The sequence below is a fragment of the Amphiura filiformis genome, chromosome 12 (assembly GCF_039555335.1).
Source record: "Amphiura filiformis chromosome 12, Afil_fr2py, whole genome shotgun sequence".
Classification (NCBI taxonomy): Eukaryota; Metazoa; Echinodermata; class Ophiuroidea; order Amphilepidida; family Amphiuridae; genus Amphiura; species Amphiura filiformis.
In genome coordinates, this window is record NC_092639.1 from 49075245 (window position 1) to 49090436 (window position 15192).

General features: G+C 35.6%; 1 protein-coding gene across 1 annotated transcript in view; it reads left to right on the top strand.

Moving 5' to 3' along the window:
* Positions 1-15192, top strand: part of LOC140166876 (short transient receptor potential channel 5-like) — a 45831-nt gene that overhangs the window by 11243 nt on the left and 19396 nt on the right. Inside the window, exons 3-6 of the mRNA XM_072190364.1 lie at positions 9685-9806; positions 11329-11436; positions 13536-13943; positions 14349-14527. Coding sequence (XP_072046465.1) covers positions 9685-9806; positions 11329-11436; positions 13536-13943; positions 14349-14527 — 817 coding nt within the window. The remainder of the gene's footprint in view (positions 1-9684; positions 9807-11328; positions 11437-13535; positions 13944-14348; positions 14528-15192) is intronic.

Genomic DNA, 15192 nt, shown 5'->3' on the forward strand with positions numbered 1-15192 from the left:
AGGTCAGTACGTATCTATTAAGATCCATGTTATTGTTTTACCAGGTTAGTGCCATTAGTCCCTGGACTGACATTCAGCTAGTCTCCGCACTGTAGCATAATACACCACATTTCGCCATAATATATTCTAGAAACGCTTGCTGTTAGAATAAGAAAATTTTTAATTGTAATTATTGCACAGGTCACGGCGACCCTGTGACCTTTCCGGAAAAAGCCGAGTGGCAGGTTTTTCAAATAAATATTTTCTGTGTAAAAACTGTACCATCAGATAGGTAATGGAATATATGAATATTAACTGTACATCTATCATAACAATTTTTGATAACAACTTGCGTCACAATTGATCTAGTATAGAAGGTAGGTAATTTATTTCAATCTTATATACGCCATTTTTTTTGGAATTAAGTGAAAATTAATTCTGTAAAAACTGTATTTTTTTAATGTAATTTTCACATTAGACCCGACAAAAGATTACCGTTTTGTTGTTATGATAATCTAATCTTTTGATTTTGTAAATAAAATTAGGGGTCTAATGTGGATTTAGGATGCAAACTGGAGCAATCCAATGCCTTGTCAAAATCATTTGCTTCAAAATGGAGTTCGGATGCACTTCGTAATACAACTTCCGCCACTGCGGGAAACCACATGCACAGCAGAGCACATGGCCGATATCAAAATCGATTTTATGTATTGTGTATGTAGGCCTATTCATAGGACCCTCGTATTAATTGTCTCTATGCGCTTGAGAATTCAACAATATAAATAATGGTAGCTTTATTATAATACACATTAATGTTTTAAGCAGATAAAATTCCAAAATATGATGCAGTAATGAAGTTGCGATTTATTAATATTATATGTATAAATTTTCACGATGACACTATCAAGTTCTTCGTGGTCGAGCGGTCTAAGGCGCTGGACGTATGGTATACGTGATACTAGCCAAAGCGGTGAGACGTGAGTTCGAACCCCGCCTCTGCCAAACTTTAAAAGAATTAAAATTAAAATTTTACTTTTTAAAAATTTCATATTGGGGAAATGTGACTGGGAGAATTTATGTATGGCGTGGAGTGGTGTGGTAGCATAATATCACTACATGTATCTATAGGCGTACATGGGCACATCCGTCTTTTTCGCATTCGACCTGTGCTAGAAATCTTTCAGGTTTATAAATAGCGCCATGTGCGGTATACTTTGGTCACTTCTAGAGGGTTTCAATTCATACTTATAATTCGCTTATGACGACTGGGAGGAGATGAGATTTCAACCTGGGCTAAACCCTTCTGTTACCGTTGGGGAGTGCAATACGTGATTGATTAAAAATCAATAACTCGCAGCTTGCCGATTGATTGTAGATCACTATAAATCGGAGGAGCCTTTTGTAAGCTATTTGACCCCGATCTTATTGTTAGAATACAATAGCTACCTTCTAATTACGTTTCCATATCAGGCCAAAAGGATGTATGCTTTGTGTCAGATGTATGTACTGTACTTCTTTTGTCGTGGTACGAAATTCGAGACCTAAAGTCCCGAAGCTTTATTATAAAAAGTACAGATAAAACACATTCTTCTTTTGGATTTTTGAGACAAGAACTATTTTGTGTGCAAAATAACACGGATAGATTTTCTTTTGAGACTTGAAATTCCTTGTAAATCGTCAGTTTTACCGAGGTTTCTTGTAAGTTTTGTTTCCATGAAAGTGGTCAAGAAAAAGTTCATAAATATCACATTTTTGGCCGGCAAATTTAAATTTTATTCAGGCTATCTTGCAGCTTCGACTTTAAAGTAAAGATATATATGGGACATTTCATATTTCCTTGAGGTGTTCTCTGAATGTTTATGTCAGAAAGATCATGGTTCAATACAAAATATTCACCAAAAATAGTAACTTGCCAACTTGATATAATTTATTTTAAAGACGGTCCCTGCATGCATGCATACATGGCAGGTATGGTACAATATAGGGACGCACCATTTGATATCAAGGTGGGGGGCTGAGTCGTGACAATTTTTAGTAGGCCTACCTCGGTGAAGCAATTTTTAGCGTCTCGATGAAGCAAACAGTTTACATTTTGTAGCACCCAAATTTCGCGTAGCACGAAAAACGTTCTTCTTATGTTAAAATGAGTTCATATCAGGAGCGTAGTCAGCTTTCGTGATCAGAGGGGAAAAATAAAGGTTTTGGGGGAAAATACAAAAATAATCATCAATTTGAACCGGTATTATTAATGCGATATGTACATACACTGGGTTTTTTTTTAGCGAGACTGTAGGGCCTACATTATACACTGTTAAGTTTTCGAGCCTCCAAAAACCGGGCCAAAATGTCTTTATTGAGACAATGCCCGCGCGCGCGCGCAAAAATTTGGTAAGTTACATTCATTTTGGTGCATGATCGGGGTAATTTTGGTGGGAAACAGGCTCCTTGCCCCTTTCTTTTCCTATGCCTTCCCGATTTCTTTCATTTTTTGTTATGCGGGCGCGGGCACTCTTTTCAGGGAGCACTCTGCCCCCGCTGGTTAGTACCGGTACACGCTTCTGGTTCAAATGGTGAGTTTTAGCATGTTTTTGAATGTTTTCAAAGGAGATCCATGTCTTGTGATTATTTTCTTCAAAATATAGGTTCATGTGAGGATATCTCACCAAAACCATACTCTGATCCATCCACTGACCCCACATATGGCTCCCATCATCACGTGGCATGGACTCTGGGGAAAATCTTTGAAGTGGAGTGAATCAAGTGTATTCACTCACAGAATAACCTTTCACAAACAAATGCGAACAAAATACTTGCCAGTTTGAAGCTAAAATAAAATTAATATACTTGATGAAAACTGGAGCACCCTTGCCACCAAATTTTTTTCAGGTCCGAGGTGGTGCAATGTTGTTGTTGTTTGTTTGTTGTTGTTTTTTTTTTTTGGGGGGGGGGGCTCTGAGGTGAAGCAAATTTTTTTTATCAGATGGCGTGACAACTTCTTTTCCAAAATACTACCAAGCCCCCCCACCTTGATATCTAATGGTGCGTCCCTTATATAGGTTTATACATATACAATACAGTGTTGTATTTTGTTTATTCGACATCGAAGTGATTACATAACTTGGGTCACGGCCGGTCGTTGCATCAATCAAAGAAGTTTAGTCAGACTGATTCGGGTGGGGGCACTCCCACTTTGGAGGTGACGCGTACTAGTATGTAGGGCTGTTAAGACCCCCCTTTTCAGCGTCGCTGTCACCCACAGACCCTATATTTTTTACGAGCACATGCTCTGTCACCCGAAGACACCCTATTGTTCCATTCGATCTGTCACCAAAAGACCCGGGCCAAAAGAGTGCCGCACCAAGATGAGTTGCAGGGGAGGGGGTGATGTGATTCAATACTTATCCCAGGGTGTTGAATTATAGGGGGAAGCTTTTTTGGCGGGACAAGGGGGGAGCCAATGTTGGCACAGGTATAGGTAGGCTATTTGCACCGTTTCGATATTGCGAATGTGATGTAGAAACATGTCAGGATAGGCCTAAATTCAAATGGTAGGCCTATAAAGGGGAATATTTTTGGCATGTCAAAATATTTTGATGTATAGGCCTAGCCATGATAATCTTTACCTAGTATTAAAACCAAAAAGAAACTTTCTTTGGGTCACTATGTTTGAAAAAAATCGTTTTGATTAACAAAAGGTGTAGCTTCGGAAATACTAAAAAAATGCCATTTTGCCGAATTTAATAAAAGTAAATGAGATATGTCAATTTTTCTCTTGAAAACATTAGTCAAGTTACATAAAGTAGTGCAAAATATGGGTTCGAATTTGATTGCAAAGATGGTTTCTAGAAAAGGGGTAAATTAATTTTGTTGCAAAAGCCGTTACATCCACAAAAGGCACGATATAAACGAAATAATAAAATAAATAGGAAGGCTTGAAAATTGTACCAAACCTATTCTTTTAGTTTCTATTTATCAACACTTTATTCAAAACCAAAATGAATCAAATCGAACTAGTAGTAATTGAACAATTTTTGAAAAAGCTGTTTTTCTCAAAAAGTCAAAAAGTAGATGTATAAAGGGCTTTTGCAACAAAACTCTTTATATATTAATATCATCTGTATTATTAATATTAGAAAGATTGACTATTATTTTGTTGATATATTATAAGTACTGAATTTACTAGTATTACTATCACCAAGTCAATAGTAGGCCTATATTGTTATAATTCAATGTTAATTAAAATGTCAGCAGTAGCCTAGGCACATCAACAATATTTGGTGGGTATGTTCCCCCGGAATGTTTAGGTGGTGGTTCTTTGGGAGATGCGGGCGTACCAGTAAAAGGGGGTATTTTGGAGCTGCGAACAAGTAAAATATGGGGACGTCAAAATCAAGGGTCTTTCTTGGCTTGTTGCTTGAAAATCCCAGAAATATGAGGAATGAACAATTTGGGGGTCTTTTAGAGCTAAATATTTATTTATCAAAATCAAGGGTCTTTCGGAGTTCTATTTTGGTCAAATATAGGGGTCTTTCGGAGCTGCGAAATCCAAAAGGGGGGTCTTTCCGGGGAGCATACCCGTATGGTCATTTGTGTTAAGTGCCCTTCCCCGTGAGTATAATGCATTTGCCACTTCCGAATTTTTTTTACTGATAAGCATAGGAACCACATAGTCAGAGGCAAGGTTCATTATTGATTGGAGATTCAGTAGGCTATAAAGAGACAAGTGCGGTAATAGCATTTCAAGTGTATACGCGCTTAATTTCGTAATCAATAAGAGCTAATGAACAAAATCATTTCTGACAGAACTGCTAGCGCAGTTGTGTAAGCGCTCGACTGTGAACCCGGAGGTTGTGGGTTCGAACCCCGTCAGAATTTTAATTCAGATAATTTTCTTTTTCTTTCGTGAAGAAGAAATAATAATTGAATCCGTCTTATAAAATTTAACATAGTATGGTAGAATCATGTAGGCCTATGTGTTATCAGATAAGATCTTCTGTAGATTACCATATCAAAAGAATTTCGAAGTTTTGTCAAGCAAGTTTCTAAGTGTGCCCCTAATCGTGGTTTGTATAGAATTGAGGTGATAGCTTTGTTTGATAATAACCAATGACAGAGCCGCTATGATTTTAAATTAAAAACAGGTCACCGCTTGAGGCGCTGCATTTAAGACGCAGCCTAAAAAGTTTATTACGGGACAAAATAGACGTGTGGGGTGCATCGTGCATTGCTGTTTTTCAAATGTAAACACACCGTCGGTTCACACTCTATGACTGTATAGAGTGTCCCAGAAAAAATACTGAGTGAATGAAAATTGACATAATTGGAGAAATAGGCCTATAGGCATTAGAATCAAATAATTAAAACAAAACAGCGTATGCATACCGTCCATCTTATTCTGCATCTTATACGCTAATTTTACTTGAATCGGTTGACTGATCACGAAGAAATTGCCGATTACATAACGCATGCGTAAATTCACTTCTTTCCGAGTTTGAAAGAAAGATCATGCAATAAAATACAAAGTTTTGCACACTAGTATTAGTGGTTAACACGTCAATGGGTTATTTGATGAATACTTGTTCGTTCTTCTCAAACAATCTTGCAAAACATTTAACAAACAACATTAGGTTTTGTTCAAATGTGAAAATGCTGCACGACTCGCGACATTAGAATTAACGCTTGTATGTAAGATGATGACCATATTTGGGCAAAACATTTTACATTCGAAACAAATAGTATCGGACACTATTCCGATAGATGCATTTGAGATGGTGCTACGAGGTCGTGCTACGAGGTCGTGCTACGAGGCTGTTGGGAGTGTCTTGGAAAGACAAAAAGACAAACTCCTGGGTCCTGAATCAGATTGCCCAGACTTAAACATCAGAAAGCCCATCATTGAGAGAATAATACTTTGGCCACATTGTATGAAAGGATGATGGAATTGAGAAGCAGATTCTTCAGGGAGCCGTGGAAGGTCATCGTGGAAGGGGACGCGACGTCAATCAAAATCTTGGACAAATGATGTGAAGTAGATGGCGTACTCTTGTTAAGACCACAGCAGCGCGATCTTGCGCCATCTGACCCAGAGCAGAGAGCGAGAGACAACAAATTTGCATGTGAAACATATCCGGATACTTATATCACACTAGGTAGCGATAACTATTCCGGTATTAGTATCAGAGACTATCCTGATAACTATTATATTTTGATATGTGTGTTCTTTGAAAAGTTAAAATATAACATATTACGCACCGTTAAGAATTTTAATTCTTAACGGTGCGTAATATGTTATATTTTAAAAAGCTTTAAAAAGACGAGGAGCTTCATAGTGCAAAAATCATTTTTCTCAAATATTGTCATGAATAATGAATGCAAAAGGTTTTTTTTTAATGTAATGGCTTTTCATTTCTTTTATTTTTTCCCTTTTTTTCAGAGGAAAAGAACATTTATTTAAGTTTTTAGTTTAAACAGAGGTAAACATGAATGATACACAATAATAAACATGATACACATGATGAAATATAAGTTCATATACACAGAGAAACTCTCACACAAAGATATGCAAGTACAGGATCTCACATAATACGAAGTTCTGTCCCTCCACATCCACATGTAAAAACCTCTCCGTGTGTATAAATCCCCTTCGGACACGAAGGAAGATGGCTTGATCAAAAAAATATTTTTTATGCTTATTATAACTATTTTGGATAGTAATTTGTGAAAAACTAAATATAAAATAATTACCTCATCAATTATGCAAAATTAGGGCCTATGTACAATTGTACACATTGTGACTAAGTGACAACGTTTACAATGATTTTTTGGATTATGACTAAGTAATGGCAGTAAAACTTGGTAAATGTGTGAAGCAACAAACTTTAAGCCTCTGTTTCTTTTTTTCTGTTGTCTTCATACGTCCGTATCTGTAGGCTCTTAATTGTCATTAATTTGGTATGAAATGCTAATAAACAGTTCTTGTCTTTGGAGAGACCAAGAAAGACATCACACTTAATAAACTTGATTTCTGAGACTAATTTTGTTACTCCACCCTACACGATCCATTTTCGGGCCCATCAACGACCAGTTACTCCTAACTATCTCTGAAATAATAGGCCTACAGAGTGTTAATGCCAAAAAATGTATCCAGAGCAAATTATAAACTGAATTGAAGTATTAACAAAAGAGTTAAAAATTACTTATAATGATGTACAAACTATACTAAGTAACTCCTATATATTGATAAGATTAGTCACACTGTGTACAACTGAACACAATATATTAGTCTTATATTTACAAGGTGAGACACACTGTGTACAATTGTACACACCATTTAAAAAAAAATTCTACACCACACATGTTTGAAGCATTTGATCAAAAATAGTGTTCCATGTGTTCTACAGGTCTTACACTAACCCCCTGACTAGAATTTAGCTTGTCCACAATGTTATTTCATATAAAATTAAAAAGGGAAAGTACCAGTCTTTTGGCAAGGTGCTGTAGTGGGTGATGCCCTCTTAGATTGTAAAAAGTGACATTCAGCTAGGCGAGGGCGCTCTGCACTGGAGGATAGCACATGAATGCACAATATTGTGCACATGGTGTTTCTTTGCAGTAATAGGCTCCCCTGGCATACAGGGAGCAACAGAAGTCTATGTGTACAATTGTACACAGTATGTACGAAGGGGATAAGGACCTAGATCTTATTCTCTACTAAGTGAATTGAAAATACCCCATCTATTATTAAATAAACCAATATTATTATTACATATGTAAATATATTTTTCTAATTTATAATTATTTTGCAATTCTTTCTTGAAAATGTGGATCGAAGGGTTATTGTCTTTCATTTTCATTATTATATATATATATGAAATCTGCATAAATTTAGAATCAAATCCAAAATAATATAGTTTGGACCAACGCCAAAAAGCAAAGTATCTTTTTTCAGGAGAGATTTATATATCTTTGTTCTCGATCCACTTTTTCACATCATCCAAAAATTTGTAAACCACATGACAATCGCAAAACATATGAATCAAAATTTCACTCTTCTCCAGACAGAATGTACACAGACTGGAATCTTTTATCCCAATTTTAAATAAAATGCGTCTGTACCAAGGATTATGTGAATTATTCTGAACGGAAACCACCTGAGTTTAGTATTTATTGTACATTTGAAGGGTGTATTAAAAATGATCGGCCATCGTAAAGGATCAAATGTAGCTTCAAGCTTTTCTTCCCATTTTGGTACATATTTACGAACAATTTACGAATGCAAAAGTTGTAACTTTTTAACCTTAAAACATTAAACATAATATTACACAGTATCAAAAATTAACTAAAATCATGTCTTTCTTGTTTTTTTGACAAGTTTAACATATTGCATAAAAAATTAAAGCTGTTAATGTTATAGCTATCCAATTTTAGGAATCAAATTTAAGTTTCTTATTTAACCACTGTGTATCAATGTGAAGGCATATGAAAAGTTATATCGTCAGCCTACTACGCTAATTGTTTGTAATTTTCAGAACAAAGAACAAAACGTGGTTCAAGTATGCATCAGTTACGTAATCACCCTAATTATTTCGGATAATTCCCTTTCATTTGTATCATTATCACTGAAGACGAACAACGGAATATCGTCAGCCTGCTACGCTAATTGCCTAAGATTGGTGAATAGAAATGTTTGAATGCATGCTTGAACCATATTTTGTACTTTGTTCTCAAAATTACAACTTATGACTTAGGCAATTAGCGTAGCAGGCTGACGATATTCCGTTGTTCGTCTTCAGTGAAAGTATGAATTACACCGCCTGATTAATTAAATTTAATGAGATACACACACTAGGAAGGGGTGAGCGAGTATAAGAAAAAAACGCCTGTTGATCAAACTTTGAATGCAATTGCATTGATGCGCAGGATGTGAGTAAAAACAACAACAACATGATTTCTGGTCCAATTTCAACCTTCTATATTACTAGTTTACGTTCTAGATTGTTATTTAATACAAAAACATTCTAAACCACTCATCCAGTTCAACACTACTGTTAGATGCTTCTATTAGTGCATAATGTTTTGCTTTTGCACCAAAATGGGCTTTCTTTTAGTATTTCGGCGCCATTTTGAAATAAGCGCACCCTACGTTAAACTTTAGATAACAATTTGTATCTATAAATCCTTTTGACTCCCAAGAATAAAGAAAACTGTAATATTTTCGTCAATTCAATCTAAAGGAGACATACTTAGAGATTTAGAATGTTATATAATAGTATTTTGGTGGCCATTTTGAAAAAAAAAACGCCCTCTACTGAGAGTTTCCCCACATTTGAAGGTTGGACCCAAAAAGTCTTGTTCAGCACCCTCGAATATACATAAAAAATCCTCAAAACTTCTTCGTCTCAATTCACGCACGGAAATCCATATTCCACTTCACACGTGCAAGTGGGATATTAATTTGAATGCTTCAAAGACCAGATCACAAAGATGTCATTATAGGTAAAATGTTTGGCAAACAATAATATTTGGACAACATTTTAAATTTTAGTGTTTTTCATATAAACCGTTTCGAAACGTTTTCATAACCTGACATTTAAATGTTATTAAAATATATTTTGATGTTGAATTCAAAGCACGTTTATAACACTTTAATATTATATATTACATTTTTGTGTGTGGGGTGTGTTTGCTGGGATGTTACATTTTCAGAACTAACGTCGTTGTTATTGGAACATGGTGCAAACTCAGATGACGTGATGTTTCACTGTATAGATACAAGGTGCAGCAGCATGATGACACTGATATGCGAACATTTCAAAGCAATATCACAGGTTAGAAACCTTCTTCTTCTTCTTCTTCTTCTTCTTCTTCTTCTTCTTCTTCTTCTTCTTCTTCTTCTTCTTCTTCTTCTTCTTCTTCTTCTTCTTCTTCTTCTTCTTCTTCTTCTTCTTCTTCTTCTTCTTCTTCTTCTTCTTCTTCTTCTTCTTCTTCTTCTTCTTCTTCTTCTTCTTCTTCTTCTTCTTCTTCTTCTTCTTCTTCTTCTTCTTCTTCTTCTTCTTCTTCTTCTTCTTCTTCTTCTTCTTCTTCTTCTTCTTCTTCTTCTTCTTCTTCTTCTTCTTCTTCTTCTTCTTCTTCTTCTTCTTCTTCTTCTTCTTCTTCTTCTTCTTCTTCTTCTTCTTCTTCTTCTTCTTCTTCTTCTTCTTCTTCTTCTTCTTCTTCTTCTTCTTCTTCTTCTTCTTCTTCTTCTTCTTCTTCTTCTTCTTCTTCTTCTTCTTCTTCTTCTTCTTCTTCTTCTTCTTCTTCCGCTAAAAGTTATATACACCGTAGAGCTATTGTTGACACTACATAATGTATTCATTATTTTGGGAGTGTGGAATTCGGAAGAGGGTGAGGTTGAAAAAAGGAGGTTTTTAAAAATCCCACAAAAAATACGCCATGGTTAAACTATGGTTTTGAATAGCTAAATGGTTGAAATGACAAGCCCTTTGTGTAGATTTTCATGTTGGACCCTCATCCTGCATACACTTCAAAGTTGAGGTACTGCGTTTATCATTTATATTTAAAGCAATTTCATTTGAGACCAAGGAAAAGGCATATAATAATTTATTAAAGTAAATGATTTAATTTTACTCATGATATGATGTGTTTTTCCCTGCAATGCAAAGCTGCTCTGTTAATTTATACAATCTTGAACTTCAGCAGCGATAGAAACACCAACCATTGCCAACTTGAAATTAGGAACTAGATATAGTTGTAACCGAGTCTACAATATCTAGTTCTGACCGAGTCTACAATAAAAAAAACCCGCAACAATCTGAATGCGACGGATGAGCTAGGGAGTAACTTTACATCTTCCCGAAAAATGCTAATTCCAATTTCCAATGTCATAAATAGCAACATGAAGCAATTAAAATACACGGCAATGATAAAGACATCCAAATGGCCATTTAGTATAGGGAAATTTATGAACATAAACACGTGAAGTACGAGCGTACGTCGGTCAGTATGTAAGGAAAGTTGACTTGCGACCCATATATGGCATGATTATTTTTATAGCATTTCTCTATAATCATACTATATCTTTGTCTTTCAAAAAACACATGTGAAAATGGTATCATACACTTTGAATAATTTTGAAAAGATTTGGGATGCGACGGCCTACAATACTATACTAAGAAACCTTCTAAATGCAAGATCTCTGGAAACACCATCTTCACACCATTATCATTATTATTATTGATTATTATTATTATTATTATTATTATTATTATTATTATTGCAAAACTAAATGGCCAGCCATAGCGTTTATTTCGGATTTATTTTCAACGTCCTCTTACTTGTTTTTCACTATAGGAGTCACTTCATACAGCATTAACGACAGTATCGACGTCTGATAATTTCAAACCTGTGTCGAGCCCACTTGTGTATGCTTCAAGGGAAAATTCTCATGAAGTTGTTAAGGTACGTAGCAGTTTTCCAAGTTTGTTGATAAATATCCTCAAATTATTGTATATGTTTATTCCAAGCTATTCACCTCACTAAAAATGATCAAATGAATCATTCTACAACTGGTTTTAAAATGGTCATGTCAACCATTTTAGTGTAGTGATAGCGCCATCTGTAATTATTACGTTTACGTCGTATAACTATACGTTCTGAAGCTATATTTGACACATAGAATATAAAACATGTAGTTTGATAAATAAGGTTAAAAAGAAATATTGGCAAGGATAAGCAAGTTTTTATTATATATAACCCTAATTTATAAGGTTACGTAAAATAAACAAAGAGGCAACAGTGGTAGTTAAGGTTACGCATTCACGCATTTTAAAGTTAAGGTTACACATAGTTAATAACCTGAAACTAAAACTTGACGCATAGTTCAGGTTACGCATTTTAAAGCCTTGACGAACCGGGCCCAGTATCAACAAAAAAACATCAAGGCCACCCTCATTGAGGTACTGCACTAGCCCTGTTCAGGAAAGTATATTGATTATAATGCTAGTGAGTACACTAACTTAGCTATGAGAAAAAAAAACCGCATTTTATTTTCAATATGTTACCCTTAATTTCCCTCATTCTTCAAGCTCTGTCCTCTATCGGGGCTAATTTATAGTTTAAGCTTCATCGAAATTGTTTTGAAGCAATATTGTTTATTGTAACTCTGTGAACAAAATGAGGTAATAATGTGACACCATAGAATATAAAAAGCAAATTGTGATAAGTTAAGAAACTGAATGCGGTATGAGGAAGGTTGGGCCGGCAGGCCAGAGGCCGAAAACTCCCATACTAATGGAGTTCCAATATATAAGGGCGCGCTGGGTAAGAAAGAAAGCAAGATTATTCTCTCGGTCTGGGCCACGTCACATCCATTCATGCATTGGCGTGAAAACAACTTATCGCATATTTTTATTTGCAGAGAGTCGAACCTGGCACAATAGTGTGATAGTTTGTGATACACTCCAGAGTTCAGTGAATGCGAATGTTGTTTTCACTCCAATGCTATTGTCAAACCGGTCATGCCCGGATGTCCGACCGACAGAATACCCAATGTAACATTGACCTGCAGTAACCTTAATGTATCATTGACTAGAGAGGGCACAGAAGGTGCCTTTGGCACTACTTACGAACGGCTTTGTCAGCACCTTTTATAGTGCTTATAAACGTAACTAATGTAAGACAACGGCCTGCAATAAAGGAAAATACAACCGTATCAATTTACCAGCTTTCAAGATGGCGAAAAGCTGACGGCCTCAATAGGACGCTTGCACGAGAGTTTTACAATGATATCTGCCACCAAAAATGCATGATTGGCAATACAAGTACCTGTAATTATACGACAACCGCAGCATGTCCATTTATAGCAGGTGCCCAGCAAACACAAAACGTTTTCGACATCATTCGCAAAAGGTTATAAAAGGTTGTCAGAAAACGTTTAAATGTCGGGTTATATAAAGGGTATATTAAGAGTATAAAACGTTTTCATAACCTTAAATAACATTTTTTGATAATCTACTGCTCAGGAAACAAATATGTTTTACAGAAAACGTTTAAATGTCGGGTTATATAAAGGGTATAAAATGTGTTAATAACATTTAACATATTTTAACATAATGTTATTTAAGTATTGACACAATATTTGGCAAAAATATTTGCAAAAATAGTTTACAATAACATTTTTGAAAACATTTAAAAATATTGTTGTAGTGTGTTTTCATACAAAACGTTTTAAAACGTTATCATGACCTTTATATAACCCGACATTTTAATGTTATTAAAACGTTTTTACCTAAACCAAAAGCCAAAATATAACTTATTTAAAACGTTTTTAAAACGTTGTTGTGTTTGCTGGGTGGTATTTATTGTATTCCAGCGTTCTAGAAGGAGATTCTAGTCTGGCCTTTAGAAGATGACCTGATGAAAACCACGGGAATACGCCCTAGTGTAGTAAACTAAACATACGTCGTATACACATTCTCTACCCACCCCATACATCAAAGATGTTCATGGGTAATAGTTACTGCATAGTTCATATTATATAATTTAAAAATTGTTTTCAGATATTATTACAATACGGTGCCGAATTGCCAGACCTGCAGAGTATCTTAGATCACTGCAGAGCCGATTCGTATGAACAATATCTAGCCAGCTACAGCTGGCATCAAGCTATTTCAAGTGAAGCATATCTTCTATATGCATCAACGGACCCAATTCAAGCAGCTATTGATGCAGGGAAAGTTGTTCTTAAGAACAAATCTGTACAGCAAAATCATCTTCAGTCCAACTATGAAAACTTGATATCAAAACTTGATATATTTGTTACAAAATTCTTTGCGATGGCCAGTTCAGAGCATGAGATTGGCGCATTAGTATGGAAGAGGGAAGATGATTTCAACGATGAGAATTTCGCGCAAGTTGGTGTTCTACCACAAAGGATACGTGACTCGCTTGATCTTGAATATAAGCAGGTACGTATTTAGGGCCAAGGGTTATTGCCCTCCTGCCCTAGGCAACCTTTCAATAATTGCGTCTCTTTAGCAAAGGACCATGATGACTTAATGACATCAAGGCGTAAATTGTCAAGGAATGGATGCGATGCTGCATTGCGTCGTTTTGTGATAACCACCGTATCAACAATTAATTTTTATTCGGGTGCGCCGTCGGATATCACATTACTGGTGCAGCCGGTCAATGTGTGAAAACTACAGTACGGGTGCAGCCAGTCACTGTGTGAAATAGGTCAAGCTTTCGTCAGATGTGGCTCTGACTTCATCAGTTCCTGGTATGTACCTGGGCATGCTGAGCGTGTTAGGGTTAAGCATGTTCACGATAATGTCTTCGTGTTGCTGACTAATTTATCTTTTATATCACAGTTTATTGCAAGCACTGCGTGCACACATTTTGTTCTTGATCAATGGTACATGAGGTGGAAGGCGCTTTCTGTTCTACATTTTACTATCTGGACTGCAATGGTAATCATCTTTCAACCGGTTCTGTGTCTTGCATACATGTTCCTCCCTTTCAAGTGGCATCGACAAGTAATGAAAACACCGTAAGTAACATTTAATATTGCAAGTCAAGTCAGTCTGCTGACAACAGCTGCTTATACTGTAAATGTCTAGAGTGTGTAGATTAATAATTATTGTAATATCATAAGAACGTATATTACCTAAAATAAGTTTAAATTCGAACGCTAAATCTTGATGGTCTCATATATTATAGCTTACATGATATACAATGCATGATCTCCTTTAATAAAATGATTTACTATATATCTATCAACGTGAGTCAATTAAACATAGCTAGGTGACTAGAAATTTTACGTGAAGCTGTAATAGTCTACTATTTAAAACTATAGATGTTCTGACTCAAAGATCAATACAAGCTGTCGTTTTATTTCCAAAAAAATTAAGAGCACCATCATGCGTCATGACCTAACACACATCACGTTAAAAATTGTCCTAATCGACTGGTGGCGCACTGTAAAGAGAATCGGACTAGAAAACTTTTCTAGTAATACCTAATTTTTTATTGTTAGGCAAGATTACTTCAACATGTTCAATGTAATTGTCCTTCATTTATAAGCTATTCTAATAAATTTCCACTATAAATGTTCATGTTCTCGCGAAATCACTGAAAACTGCATTTATTTTTTTGCTCTATATATCTGTGATATCTACCTCAAACTATTAAGAGATATGCTGTCATTATGATACT